The following is a 15500-nucleotide window of genomic DNA, read 5'->3' as shown; positions in this document are numbered from 1 at the left end:
CATTACTATATTTTACTGTAATTTCACTAAATATTATTTTTTTTTAAAACAATGCTGATATTAATATGGAAGTTATTCAATCAACCATCAAATCGCTAGAAGAATACCTTTGGGACAAATCTGTGCTGGAATGGCAGGGTAGCATAGTGGTTAGCACAATGCTTTACGGTACCAGCAACCTGGGTTCAATTCCTGTCGCTGTCTGTAAGGAGTTTGTACATTCTCTCTGCGACTACGCGGGTTTCCTCTCCGGATGCTTCGGTTTCCTCCCACAATCCAAAGATGTAGGTTAATTGGTAGTTGTAAACCATCCTGCGATTAGGCTAGGATTAAATCGGGGGATTGCTGGGTGCTGTGGCTCAGAGTGCTGGAAGGGCCTGTGCTGTGCTGTACCTCAACAAATAAATAAAGTCAATGGAAATTGGCATTCCATTAATTATTCACAAATTTTATATCATAAATTGTACTAAATTGGTATTGAAAGCAAGTTGTTTACTGTGGCTCCTCCCCCACAAACTTGAACCTTTATCTGCTAATAACGTTACAGTAAACATGGGAACATGGGTGGTGGGGGGGGGGGGATTGCTTTCTTTTTGGAAGTATAACATAATTCCTTCTATGATTCTCAATTCAAATTTAACCAAGTTCTGTCCAAATCAACAGGATTATTTATCGTGTTACATTTAAGTGGCCTTTGGCTTGTTTCAGTGCACTGTTTTCCTCATGGCCATTGATGACACAATTATTAATTTACATGCTGGCCACGTCAATTCGCCTGTTTCTGGTCACATATATTGTTATTCTACTGGAATAATCCAAGAAAAATTGAACTACTATCAAAAACTTCAAGATTAAGATCAAGAAAGGTATAGATGCCGAAAATCTGAAACAAAAGTAGAAAATGTTGGAAACTCAGCAGGACAGGCAAAATTCAGTTCTGACTTTTAATGTTAACCTGGCTTCTCTTTCCACAGATGCCGCCTGACCGCCTCCATGTTCCGAGCATATTCTGTTTTAAACTCATTGGAAAATCAGAACTTTTGCACTTATTCAGTCACACCTCTACGGATTACAACAGGGAAAACACCTGCGCATGTTGTAATTTTGAAGCACTGTTATTTCTATTTGTAATGCTAACAGCTCTACATAATGAATATAAACTAAAATTTAACTGAATAGTATTTTAATACACTTGCTCTAATACAAATAAGATACAAAAAAAAACATGGCTTCAAGATGTCAGGATCAATCTGCCAGTGACGATAATGAATTTGTATCACTGTTCCAGACTATTTCTATAAATGGCCAATAATTTCAGAATACAATTGTATTCTACAGTAAAGTGCCCCTTTATAATATATTTCAAAAAAGAAACATTCTGTCCTTAAATTTGGGAAGAGATAACTGATCTTTTTTTCAACTCTTAATGACAAATTAGGTAAAATGCACTGCATTACAGCCATAATTTGATTTGGTCTGTCATATTACACAAAATGACTTGAGTAATTTAAAAGACAGGACAGACAATCTATTAAGAGCTAAAAAAGGCTTAACTGTGATATTGTGAAAATAAGCTTAAGATATTTCTTTTTATAATTATATTTCTTGGATGAAGCATTCAGAGAAATGAAAAAAATCAATATTTAATTTTTAGAATGCATTAGAATTCAGTTTTATGTTTAATCTGTGGAATTCCTTCAAAGCTGTTATCTACCCACTAAGTTTTCTTTCCCCTCTTGAATACAATATGCATATCCCATCTGTTCCAGTGTCTGCAATAATATATCATTGATGACCTAAAGAGACACAGAATGCAATATTACTCAGAAATGAAACATTATGTAGAGGTTCCAGAGATAATCAGAGTGTGTTCAAATGGCCCTCCTACTTCCCTTCCTGTCATTAATAAGGTTACAGCTAGTCCCATTACCCTTCTTGTAGCTGTTACCTGACAGCAGTGTGAAGGTGACTGAATAAATTCCATTCTCCTTCCGTGCCTCACTGCCTTCTGTGTAAGTGATGTCCACCTGGAATTTAACCGGCTTCTGAAACACAGCTGGTCCCCCAGTGGACTTGTACTCTGCTCGGAAACTTGTCTGAGACATGACACTGTGACTTAGGCTGGGGATCTGCAATTCAGGAAATGAACACGGCATTAATTAATAACAGAAATAGGCTTGAAATTCTTTAAGCGTTATCACTCCATATCTTAATTTTTAAATTCTTTTAAATAATGTTTTTCCAATGGCAAAGCAGACAACCAGCAGTCACTTTCAGAATATTATGTAGTTGTAAAAGTGAATATGCTTGAATGACATTCTTATGCGTCTCTTAGCTGAATTCTATTCTATTTTTAGACCTTTTCTCCTATTATTTTCATAGCACAAATTAAATTTTGAGAACAGGAGGACATCTTTTGATCTATCTTGTCTGTAGCATGCCTTTCCCACAGACACACAAAAATACCTCACTACTCCTTCTTCCTCCATATCTTTCTATGTGTCAGTTGTTATGGTCTGTTTCTTCAAATCATTAAACTAATTCAAAGAAGACATGTGAGTCTAAAATGGGAGTATAACTTCGTGTTTACTTTAAACGAGGTGCACACATATCACATGGTAGTGTGATGACTTATGTAATTTATGTATTGATACATATAAACTTTAACTATTGAAATGAATGCTTAAACAATACATTTATAAGATTGCTCAAATATTACTGAAATATTAGACACACAATACTTCTCCCTGTTTAGCAGTAAATTCCGATTTAATAGCGAATGCATCTCAACGATATACACAATATATTATATAATGCAGCGACTATATGCAAGCATCCACAGATTGAGCTAAATTGAGCTATTCAGGCCTAAAGATTTAATCATTGTGAAGGATTTCTTACTCTAGTTGGGTAACATCTTTCCAGACAAGGGAGATCACTCTGCTCGGCAGGTGAGATTTGTGGCTGTGAAACCATCTCAGATTTAGGGGTCTCTTCCATGGCGGTTGTAGCGGTTGACTCAGAGACTGCGGGAAGTGGTTCCGACAGTGGTAGCCACCTTTCTTCTTCTTCTATTTTGTACATCTTGGTCTTGGCAAGGTGCATTTATTTCACTGGAGTATTCTCTTATTAATCCTTCTATTGCTCCCCTTACAATCTGATTCTCCTCTTGCTTTCCTCATCTGCAACTTCATCTGACAAATCCCATGTTTTCATATCTCCACTGACTCCTATCGTTTTGCTCTTCCAGTCATCCAGCTGGGCTTTGGTTTTTGCATCTACTTTTAGAAACAGCTTTTGTCTCCCACTTGAAGTTCATGCAAAACCTTAACGGACACAGCATAGGTTCTGGTTCTTTATACTCAGAAAAGCCTAATGCTTGTAACTTTCCTGAAGCTCTTTGAACTTTCTTCTGGCAGCTGTTGGAGTTGGACCATTTTCACGATTCCTCTGAGCAAGGTTTTTCCTTTGTCCAATATGCTTTCTAACCAGAGGCACAGATGTTGGTACCAACACCTGTTTGCCCTCTATTGGCAATGGTTCATGGTGTACAACATATAGTTGTGGCATCATCCAGTAATTTATAAAATTTGGTTTCAATTGACTCTCTTGCAAGGAATGTGGCATGCAACTAGTGGATGGATCTCCAATCAAGTTGTAGTTGTCTCAGCCAATCATGTCCCCACAATGCTGTTCCTCCTGTTTTTTATCACATAAAATCTCCATGTGGCTTGTTGGTTATTGTATTTCAGTCACTTATGTCATTCCAACAGGAATTACCTTTTTTCCAGTAAGTGCTTAGTTGGATATCTGCTGGATTCAGTTTATTATCTTTGAACTGTCATTCAAACTCATTTTGTGGAATGACTGAAACAGCTGAACCAGTCTCCATTTCCATTTTAATTCATTTGCTGTTCACTTCTGCCAGAAGCCATATTGCTTGTCTATTGTTAATGTTCACACTGTAAATCTCAAGGCTACCTAATCTTCTGTCACTCTCATCATTATTAGATTTTACATCAACAGCATGCAGATTAGTGCTCTTTTTGAAACTGCAACTTGACATTGTAACTTTTTCTCTTCTCTGTGCAGTCCACTTATTTTTGCCTGTCTGATATACTCTTTGTATTCCTGACTGCAATTCAATGTTTCTGTTGATACAGCTATTACAACTGCTCTTTTAAATATAAGTTGTGCTTCAGTTAGGAGCCATTTTTGAATGTTTTCTTGTGAAATTCCACCAACTAATCATTCTGTCAGTGCAACATTTAAGACCATTACCGAACTGACAATGCTCAATCTCTTCAATTCAGCCATGTACATTCCTCTTCTTTTTGATTCCACTTAAGAAACCTAAAGTGTTCTGCACTCAACAATGGCTTCAGTTCTAAATGTTCCTGCATCACTTTCACAATATCAGCGAAGCTCATTTCAGATAGTTTGGTTGGAGCAGTTGAACTTCAGTGCAAACTGTATGCCTTAAAACCGTCAGCAAAATTAGTACTTGATTCTCATTGGCTATTTCATTTGCTTCAAAATACTGTTCAATTTGCTCACAATACATAAGCCTTGTGGAATCAAACATGCCAGTCTTTCTGATGTAGCCAGCCACTTCTGCTCATTTAAAAATGATTATTATCACCCAGTATTCATTGTTTATGAACCCCTGAATTTTTCTGTTTTCTGACTTTTAAAAAAAAAACTCGATCAAGTCTTTCCTTCTGAAGAACAGATGGTGTACATTTTCTTAAACCATGAATGCCTCTGTGTGTACTCGGCTGTGTTTTTTACTTGCCATTCCTTGCTGCATTTTATTTAGTTCAAATGTCTTGCTGTGCTTCAGCAAGTCAGTAGCCATCTCAGTTTCATTTTATAAATACCTTGTCACCAATGTTATAGGTTGTAACTTCAAAACATTAAACTAATTCAAAGGAAGATATGGCTGTCTGAAATATGAACCTAGCTTCATGTTTACTTTAAGCGAGAGTGATGATATATCCAATTCAGATATTTATATGTACATATAACCCATAAAGAATTTTTGAATGAACAAGAGTGCTTAATTAAACAATCTGTTTACAAGATTACTCAAATATTACATAAATATTAAATTCCAAACCTTAATCACTTATCAAATTCTTCCTTAAAAGTTGCCATTATTTCAGTTTTAGCCACATCCTGTTGATAAGCATCACATTCTCAAACAACTGCTGCACAATTTGAATCCTCTTTTTTCTCTTAATGATGATTTTAAGTGATGGTCCTTGTGTCACTCCTCAGCTGTCAAACAGGCAGTTGACTCTCCATTCCCTGTACCATGCTTCTGCCAAAGACCAACTTCATGCCTTTATTGCTAGATCTTGCACTTAGAGAAACAAGTCTCACCTTGGCATCATGAAAGATCCAACGTTGAATGTTGCCAAATTTAGAGCATCAACTGCATTTACATTGTGCTCATTACAACTGTATAGATAAACTCCGCCAGGGAACCCAATTTGCGTCCTGGCAGAGATTGGCTGTGTTATTGTCTCCTGGGTCACACAGTGATTGACAGCTCCTGAGCTTCATAATAATGATTCAAGAAAGCAAAGCATCTTAATAATCACATTGATAGAAGTTAGAGAATTTGACTGTCTGGAATTTCTAGGCATTCAGATTTTAAAATGGCACTTCTCTGTCACCATGGCAGAGCTTGTGCAAGAGAATGAAAAACAGTTGCCCTGATTATATTGAGTGCCGGCTTCTCAGTTCCCCTCAACAGCACAAGGTTAAAACATTCACAAGGTCTTAATCACCCTGTCCACCCACTGTAGGTAAATGACACCAACAAATTGTTAAGCAGGAGAAGTATGTTAAGTTTGGACTTGTGGCATGAATTGGAAAATTTATTCAGAGAACTCCCCGATGTGAAGTCATCTGCATTCATGTATAATCAATTTAAAATAATATTTTCTGAAAACTGTGACCTCCAGATCCAGGAAGTGGTCATTATTCATGGCAACATCTCTTATCATTGCTCTCTTTTTATGAAGTTTAACAAGCATTAATAATGGGAGCCAATAGAAGCACTATAGAAAGTTAGCCAAGGTAACTTCTAGTAACGTATAAGGACACTGCTTCAAACCCATGTTAAAAAAGAGCAGAACTGAAGTAACAACATCTTGTTTTAAAACGTTTCAAGATTGTATAGAAGGATTTAAAGACATTCCTGCCTTCTTGGAGAAGACAGATGACGTCTTTGTATCTTTCCAGAATGAAAAGTATGGCAAGGAAGGTGCCTGTAACAAATGTTGCCTCTTCTGTCACACTGATGATATTCAGAGCTCATCAGCTTGAAATTGCCAGGTAACTGCAAAGCAAATGAATTCAGATTCCGTATTTTAGTGTAACCGGCAGTGCCTCTGACCTTCTTCTCCTTCAATATTCTCAGTGTTGAGCCAGAAGTAACTCAAAATGATAGGGAGCTTAAGGCAGACTCAATTCTTATTTGACTCATCCAATTGAATGGGGGAAGCTTCCTTCATTAAGAATGTAACAAAGTTAAAAAGTCTATTTTCCCCATTTTTGATTAAGATTAATGCTTTAAAAATTTACAAATGTAGACAGATTTTTAAACAAATTTGCTTTTTAATTTGAATTCATTTTTGACCATAAAAGACCTGCTACACGTATCTCATTGATGAGCTGCGCACGATAATACCCAATTCATTTGAGATTTAATGGGTGTGCTAGGCACTTATTCACACCACACAGTGACATCGTTGGGGAAATGTGGTGACTTTTAAGAGGCAGTACCTCATAAAGATGCTGTCTTTCATTAAGGATCAGCATTATCGGGGACATGCCCTCTTCTCATTATTACCATCAAGGAGGAGGAACAGGAGCCTCAAGACCCACACTCAATGTTTTAGGAACAGTTTCTACCCCTTTGCAATCAGATTTCTGAATGGTCTATGAACCCATGAACACTACCTTACTACTCCTTTTTTTTCTCTTTATAATGTATCAGTGCCATTGCTTTAGGGGTTTCCTCTGGGTGCTCCAGTTTCCTTCCATATTCCAAAGACGTATGGTTAGCATTAGATTTAGTAACTACTGTGCATACTGTCAGTGCCAGAGGTGTGACGTTTGTAGCACAATCCTCACTGATTTAATTTGATGAAGATGATAGATTTCACTAAATGTGTCAAATAAAGCTAGTTTATTTATTTTTTGTTACAACATACTGCATAGAGATTTAAAAAAAAAATGTCATTGCAGTGCACTGCTACCAGAAAACAAATTTCACGACATATGTTAGTGATAATAAACCTGATTCTGATTCTGGGTGGAGAAGATACTTCACTGGTGACATGGAGTGGAAGGACAAATAGGAATTGGGTAGGAGATAGAAAATGGGAGGTAAAGGTGAATGGGGAAATATGAGGGAAGTATGAAAAGAGGTCAAACAAGGTAGAGGGGATAGAAAGGCTGATGGGAAAGGGAATACAGGAACACCATTGAGAGTGTCCTGACAAGTTGCATCTCCATCTGGTATGGGAGTAGTCAAGCATCAGACCAGAAGTCCCTACAAAGGACTTTGAGAACAGCTGTGCGGATCACAGGGGTCTCCCTACCATCCATTGAGGACATTTATTAGAAGCGCTACCTATGCAGGGCCCTTAGTATTATTAAAGATCCCACCCATCCATCCAGCATCCTCTTGGACTTCCTATCATCAAGCAGGAGACTCCGATGCATAAAAACAAGTATGGTCAGGATGAGAAACAGTTTCTTCCCCCAGGCCATCAGGCTTCTGAACTCCTTGCAGCATCATATTCGATGTGTCACTAGTTAATCTGTTCCAGTACAATATTTAATATTAATGCACTTTAGTTTGCTATCTATGTGTGATTCATCTGTAGTTTTTTCCTTACCTTCATAAGGTATCGTGTGTTATGTGTACTACTGTGCTTAACATCCTAGTTCGGAGAAACATTGTCTTGTTTCTATACACATTATATACCCGTATATAGTTAAATGATAATAAGTGAAGTGGGTAAAGGTAGAGAGGATAAAGTGGGGAATCTCAGGCAGGGCAGGGCAGGAACAAGACCTTGCTGGGAAAGGAGAGAGGCAGAGTAAGGAGGAGACGGGAAGAGATTGCTAATGGGTGCGGCTAGGTGGGAGGCGTGACAGGATTTTAAGCCAGGTGGCTTGTGCTTTTCCTGACGTACTCCTTCTGGCCACTGTTTTTAATGCTTGGTCTCTCTGGGATAACTAATGATTCCCTTTTTGTTTGGAGAGACTAGAAGCAGCCCCAGGCTGCTATTCACCAAGCCAAAAGTTGGAAGAAGATCAGAGGTAGTGAAGACTGCCCTAGAGACAACTTGCTGTTTAACCCATTAGTACTCGGAAGCTCAGATTGTCAAAGTGTAGTTCTGTTGATGTGCATACTGTGATGCTCAAATCAGCCAACACTCTTATACATGTGTGCCCCATAATGCACACATTTTATCTTCTTCTTATCCACAAGTTGTCACTTGGCATTGAAAATACCTCTACTCTGGTTCTGTGTTTCTGAGGCCAGTGCAAGACCCACCACTGGGGCTACAAGAGAGACAAGTAGAGCTTGATTAGATAGATGAGTAAGTTGCATGCACCTGGTCTACACTCCTATTGGGGAAACAAAGTACTTGTTACCTTTCTAGATGCTTGTCTACTGGTTAAAGTGAGTTCGGCTCAGTGGTAGGCATAAAGCAGTGAGAATGCTACCTCTTTAAAGGAGGTTCTGAGAACACCTTTGTGTTATCTCTGTCCTCTCCAAAGCCACTGCTCTGATGGAGTGGAGACCCTACTTCAGGAGTCTCCAATCTGACGTGCAAATAGAAGGATTCCCAACCTCACATCTGCCTCCTGCCACCTTCTAATGAAGCTGGTTGAGCATGATCAGAGCTTCAATGCTGTGGATATCACCCTGGGAGAGGGCAGCGACTTTGGTTTTGGAGGATTTAGCAGAGATGGTGTTGGTGCCTTCCATCAGCGTTTTTTTGTTTTTATATAATTTGCAATATTTCAATCTAAAATAATAATCCCAGATTCAAGAGATCTGCAAGATTATAATTGATGTAACCCAATGTTATTATCAACACCTTTCAAAACTTCTTTACATTTATGTTACCAGGTTCCATTTCTTGATTTAAAGGGCTTGTGTACAGCTTGTGTGAAATACCATGAAAATTCTGGCATGATACTCACATCTGTTGCTAACTTGTTATCAAAAATACAAAAACAATCACTGAATCTCACACATGAACACTTCTTCCTGAAGGCCAAAATAATAATTTATTGAAATGGTAAGAATATCTTTTGTATTCTGCTCTGTAGTTGTAGTGGCATTTATCGCAGTTCTTTGAAAATTTTATGAAGTTAACAAGATACTTGCTTGACATAGATGTTAGAATGTGAACACATTGTTATTGTAACTCCTCCTCTTGATAAAAGATTCTAGACATCCATTTAATGATTCTTCTTAATTATGTATACAGGGCAATGAACCCATGCACCATGGGAGGTCGTGGAACATGCTCACATCATTTCACATCAATTGAACAGTTTTGTGCTGTGGGTACAAAACTCTTCAAGTCAGATTGCAGGTGAAAAGTTACCAATTAATAAGGGCTTTGTCATTAGAAAATAATTTTTCACATATTCTAGCCAAAGTAGCTGAACTTCGTGTTACTATATTTATTAATGAATGTAAAAACATTTTAAAGGTCATCAAGACAGCATCCACTTAATTGGCAGCAATGATGAAAATATTAGAATTTCCCTTATATATTCAACAAAAATTATTACTTACTGAAAGAAATGCATGGACAATGTCTGCCTTAATGGAACTCAATGGCTTGTCCTTGATCACCACAAATATCTGTTCTTCTTTATCCAGATTGATGAAGTTACCAAACCATGATTTTTTGGCAAGTCTAAATAATTAGAAACAAATATTTTTATCATCAACTTCCGAAACATTTTCAAACCACTCAACAAGTCACCATTACTCATTATTTCACATGGTCTACCACAGTGCACATTTGATTGAAGAGAACTTGGGTTAACTAATCATGCTATAAGCTGGTGGACAAGTAAAGAAGAACTGTCAGCTTTTAACAGTTCCTCAATAAATGCGTTAATGTGTCAGATCAGAATTTGTCAAACCTATCGTGTTATCAAAAGGATTTCCCATGGAACTAGACAAACAGTGAAACCTGTCCTCATGCACGGATGTGAGGAATTATTGTCAAGAAAATACTAGATCCATGTTTCAAGAACATGATACTAAAAGATTGCATAAATACCACCTATACCTGGGCAACTATAGGACAGAATTGTTAACTGCTGCATTTTATTCAGTCTTTTGTGCAGTGTGTCATCTGCATCATGTAATCTGAAATAATTTTTTTCCTGCTTACAACAATTTGGAATTAATTTACATTTGCTAACCATTCAACTTATATCAAGGTATTTAAAATGCAGCTCTATCAGTTATTGTGAGCCATCAGCAACAGGACCGTTCTGAAACTGCAACCATGTATCTCGAAAGACAATACACTTCTTCACTTTTATATTTCCACTACTATTAATCAATGGTTCAATTAGAAATGTGGAACAATGTGCCAACTCAGGAAAGCCAAAACACAAGACTACCAAACAATGAACAACAGTGTAGCAATAAAGAGAGCTAAACAGTCTCATAACCAATGAATTAGTTGAGATCTCTGCTGTCCGGCCATGTCCAGTCATGAATATTGGTACATAATGAAACAGTTAACAGGAAGAGACTCCATTTAACACCTTCAACTCAAAGTCAGCTAAGGCCAAGGTGAAAGCATGAAAATAAAATTTGAAGTTACCCATTGTTTTGAAATCCCAACAATTCAGTACCTGACTTACCAGAGCCCCATCTTACTTATTTGCTTTAAACATATTTCTGTGTTTCCTTTAAACTCACCAGTATTCTCTTTCTATATAACTTGTAAACTCACTAGGTCCCAGTTTCACATACTTTTTGAACTCACCAGGGACTCATTCTCATGAGGAGCCTACAATCATAAAGGCTGGTGTTTCATCAATTTATAAAGAGAAGAAACAGTTGAGCCCAAGGAACACAGCTGACAAAATAGGCCACTGAAACATCCTGGCTGCAGTACTTAAGATACATTCCAAGTTAAAAGGAACTCCACCCAAGTGACTCTTCAAGTCTCATGCTGGCATCTACCTATCAAAGTTGAAAATTGCCCAGGTGATATGTCAAGAAGGATAAATTCAACACCAGCTCCATAGCAAAGAAAGCCCAGCAGCGTCTCTACTTTCTACGAAGGCTGAGGAGAGTCCATCTCCAACCCCCCCATCCTCAACACATTCTACAGGGGTTGTATTGAGAGCATCCTGAGCAGTTGCATCTCTGCCTGGTTCAGAAATTGCACCATCTCAGATCGCAAGACCATGCAGCGGATAGTGAGGTCAGCTGAGAAGATCATCGGGGTCTCTCTTCCTGCCATCACGGACATTTACACTACATGCTGCATCCGCAAAGCAAACAGCATTATGAAGGAGCCCACACACCCCTCATACAAACTCTTCTCCCTCCTGCTGTCTTGGAAAAGGCTCCAAAGCATTCGGGCTCTTACGACCAGACTATGTAACAGTTTCTTCCCCCAAGCTATCAGACTCCTCAATACCCAGAGCCTGGACTGACACCTTACTGCCCTATTGTCCTGTTTATTATTTATTGTAATGCCTGCACTATTTTGTGCACTTTATGCAGTCCTGGGTAGGTCTGTAGTCTAGTGTAGTTTTCTCTGTGTTGTTTTTTAAGTAGTTCAGTCTAGTTTTTGTACTGTGTCATGTAACACCATCGTCCTGAAAAAACGTTGTCTCATTTTTACTTTGTACTATACCAGCAGTTATGGTCGAAATGACAATAAAAAATGACTTGGCTTGACTTGACTTGACTTGAATCAGGCCACTTACTGGCCACTGTTCAGGCACTGACTTTGCAACATGCTGCTGTGTGGAAGCAGTTGGGAGGGTTTGTGCATGAATTGCACAAAGTTGGTTTGCAGGTGCAACAGGCTATCAAGAAGGCAAATGGAATGTTGGCCTTCATTGCTAGAGGGATTTAATTTAAGAGCAGAGAGGTTATGCTGCTACTGTACAGGGCACTGGTGAGACCACATCTGGAGTACCGCATGCAGTTCTGGCCTCCTTACTTGAGGAAGGATATACCGGCTTTGCAGAGGAGATTCACCAGGTTGATTCCAGAGATGAGGGTGTTGCACTATATGGAGAGATTGAGTCACCTGGGACTCTACTTGCTAGAAATTCAGAAAGACGAGTGGAGATCTAATAGAAACATATAAAATTATGAAAGAGATAGATAAGGTAGAAGCAGAAAAATTGTTTCCACTCTTAGGTGAGATTAGAACTAGGGGACATAGCCTCAAGATTTGTGAGTGTAAATTTAGGTCAGAGATGAGGAGGAACTGCTTTTCCCAAAGGGTGGTGAATCTGTGGAATTCTCTGCCCAATGAAGCAGTGGAGGCTACCTCAGTAAATATATTTAAGACAAGATTGGATAGATTTTTTCATAGCAGGTGAATTACGGGTTATGGGGAAAAGGCAGGTAGGTGGAGATGAGTCCATGGCCATGATCTTATTGAATGGTGGAGCAGGCTCAATGGGCCAGATGGCCTACTCTTGCTTTCATTTCTTATGTTCTTATTCTATTCCCAATGATCAGCAAAGTGAAGTTAGGAGTCATTGATAGTGCTTTCAGGCAGCACTTACTCACAAGTAATTGCCCAGTGTTGCTCATTTTCAGAAGGAATACACAGTCCTAGACCTTAATACAACCCTGGACTGAGGATGTGCAAAGGAGATGATTCCAAGAGATGAGATAAAAATGACATTAATGCACAATTTGTTGATTGTGGCATTCAAGGTCTCTTGTAAAAAAAAACAAAGTCAATGAATTGGGAAGATCATTATCAGGTGGAATCTAACCCCATAACAACAGCAACAATGTTTATTCAAACAGCATCTACAGCATTTCAAAACATCCCAAAGCATTTCACTGGAGCACGATCAAAAAATGTTGATACCAGAACACCTAAGGAAATATCATTATAGCCTGATCGATAAAGTAAGTTTAAAAAGACATCTTAAAACTGAATGAAGGATGGTGACCTGAGGGGGTCTAGTAAGAAAATTCTTGAGTGCAGAGCAAATCAAAACAAAAATTGGAAACACTCAGTATCTCTGTCAAAATGAAGATCATTGCCCTGACATTAAATCAAACACACCTTCCAGGGATTTGGATAACTTCACCTTTATAGCCGGTGTGAAGTGGATGTCAGGCCTGGTCAGATGTTTGAATAATTGCTGATCATTAAAAGTGGAAGTGGAGTGGAAGAGGACGAGTCACTGCACAGCATGGAAACAGGACTCTAAAGGCTGATTTATGCTTGTGTGTACGGGCTACGCCGTAGCCGTGATTTTCACTTCTGCATAGCTCTATGCTGTAGCGAGCATGTGTTTGGTGTGCGCCGAAACGCTAGTTGGCGGTGGGGTTTCTATGCACCTGTGCTGAGTTTCTTCGTGAGAGACATGGATGAGGAAATGCATATCAAACATTTTCACATGTCAGCAGGTAGATTTGACGATTTGATTCATCTATTTCACATCGGTGTACAGACATGGCAGAGAAGAAGCAACCGGAAATGCAATACTACCAAGTGGACCAATCACAGTTGTTGTGGTCTGCGTCGCCACGATGTGTGAGTTACTTTTTTGGGGAGGTGCACGTCACCCTATGGCGTAGGGTGATGCACAAGTATAATCAGCCTTTAGCATAACCTGTCCATACCAACCAAGGCTCCTTCCTGAACTCTTCCAGTTTGTCTAGATTTAGCCCCTATCTCTGAACCTTTCTGATCCATAAGGTCTGGGTCGGAATCAGCCATGATCATACTGAATGAGGAAGGCTTGAGGGGACATCACAGGAACTAGCCTCTCCTCCATGGACTCTGTCTATACTTTTTGCTACCTCAGTAAAGCAACCAGCATAGTCTAAGACTCCACCCACCCTGGACTTCCTCTCTTTTCCACCCCCACCTCCCCACTCTCATCAGGCAGAAGATACAAAATCCTGAAAGCACATACCATCCACCCTCAAGGATAGCTTCTATCGTGCTGTTATCAGACTCTTGAATGGTTCGCTAATACAATAAGATGGACTGTCAATCCCAGTTTCACAAACACAAAAAAAATCTGCAGATGCTGGAAATCCAAAGTAAACTATTGACATTTTGGGCCAAGACCCTTCATCAGGACTGGAAAGAAAGAGAAGTCAGTGTAAGAAGGTGGTGGAGGGGAGGAAGAAGTACAAGGCGGTAGGGATATGTGAAACCAGGAGAAGGGGACGTGGTGAAGTTGATTGGTGAAAGAGATAAAGGGCTGGAGAAGGGGGAATCTGATAGGAGAGGACAGAAGACCATGGAAGAAATGGAATAGGGAGGAACACCAGAGGGAGGTGATGGGCAGGTAAGGAGATAAGGTGAGAGAAAGAAACAAGAATGGGGAATGGTGAGGGGGGTGCAGTTGATGTTCATGCTATCAGGTTGGAGAAGCCATGGCCTAACATGTTGGAATGGGAACGGGAAGTAGAATTGAACTGGGTGGCTACCGGAAGTTCCCACTTTTTCTGATGGGCCAGAATCTCCCAGTTTACCTTGTTATGACCTTGCACCTTTTTTACCTGCACCGCACTTCTCTGCAACCATAAGACTTAATTCTGCATTCTGTTATTGTTTTATCTTGTATTATCTCAATGCACTGTTTTAATGAATTAATCTGAGTGAATGCTATGCAAGATTTTTATCTTTTCACTCTAACTCAGCACGTGACAATAAAATAACTAATTCACTGATATACCAATTAAATAATGTTTTAAAGTGCAGAGAAGGAAGGGGTGAAATGGATTGAATAGAGCAAATACCTCTGACAGGGCAATGCCTATGTTTTATCGAGCATCTTTTTTAATTGGACAGGACAACTTGGAGCTCCCTGTTGTCTGCAACTGTACTACTCCAAACCTTTTCCTCTCTTCCTTGTCTGTGGCCTCCTGCTCTGTTATAAAGAGGCCCAACAAAAGCTGAGGAACAGGACCTCATCTTCCATCTTGGCACATTGCAATGGAATTATTTAACTTCAGATAAATTGTTTTGACTTCAGGAAATTGGCCGTTTCTGCTGTAGATCATCCTTCTGTGAAATTGGCTCACAGTTTTTTTCTCTCCATTCACCTGCTGGGCAATAGTTACAGCTCTGCATTTTGCAAGTTTTGCATTTCTTTGTATTCTCCTTCTTTAATTCACTCATTTCATAAATACTGCTTATTTTCACTCCCTCTAATGAATCCCGTAAACCCATTGACTTCTACAACTTCGACCTAAATGGTTA

At 39.1% G+C, this 15500-nt stretch overlaps 1 protein-coding gene across 9 annotated transcripts in view; it reads right to left on the bottom strand.

Annotated features, from left to right (window-relative positions):
- The window catches only part of brsk2b (BR serine/threonine kinase 2b), a 948417-nt gene that overhangs the window by 68112 nt on the left and 864805 nt on the right, over nt 1–15500 (bottom strand). For all 9 annotated transcript variants that reach the window (XM_073049611.1, XM_073049613.1, XM_073049614.1 and 6 more), the window contains 2 exons: nt 9842–9965; nt 1949–2129 (listed from right to left, as the gene is read on the bottom strand). In XM_073049611.1, coding sequence (XP_072905712.1) covers nt 1949–2129; nt 9842–9965 — 305 coding nt within the window. The remainder of the gene's footprint in view (nt 1–1948; nt 2130–9841; nt 9966–15500) is intronic.

The sequence above is a fragment of the Hemitrygon akajei genome, chromosome 6 (assembly GCF_048418815.1).
Source record: "Hemitrygon akajei chromosome 6, sHemAka1.3, whole genome shotgun sequence".
Taxonomy (NCBI): domain Eukaryota; kingdom Metazoa; phylum Chordata; class Chondrichthyes; order Myliobatiformes; family Dasyatidae; genus Hemitrygon; species Hemitrygon akajei.
This window is presented reverse-complemented; position numbering and strand designations above follow the sequence as displayed.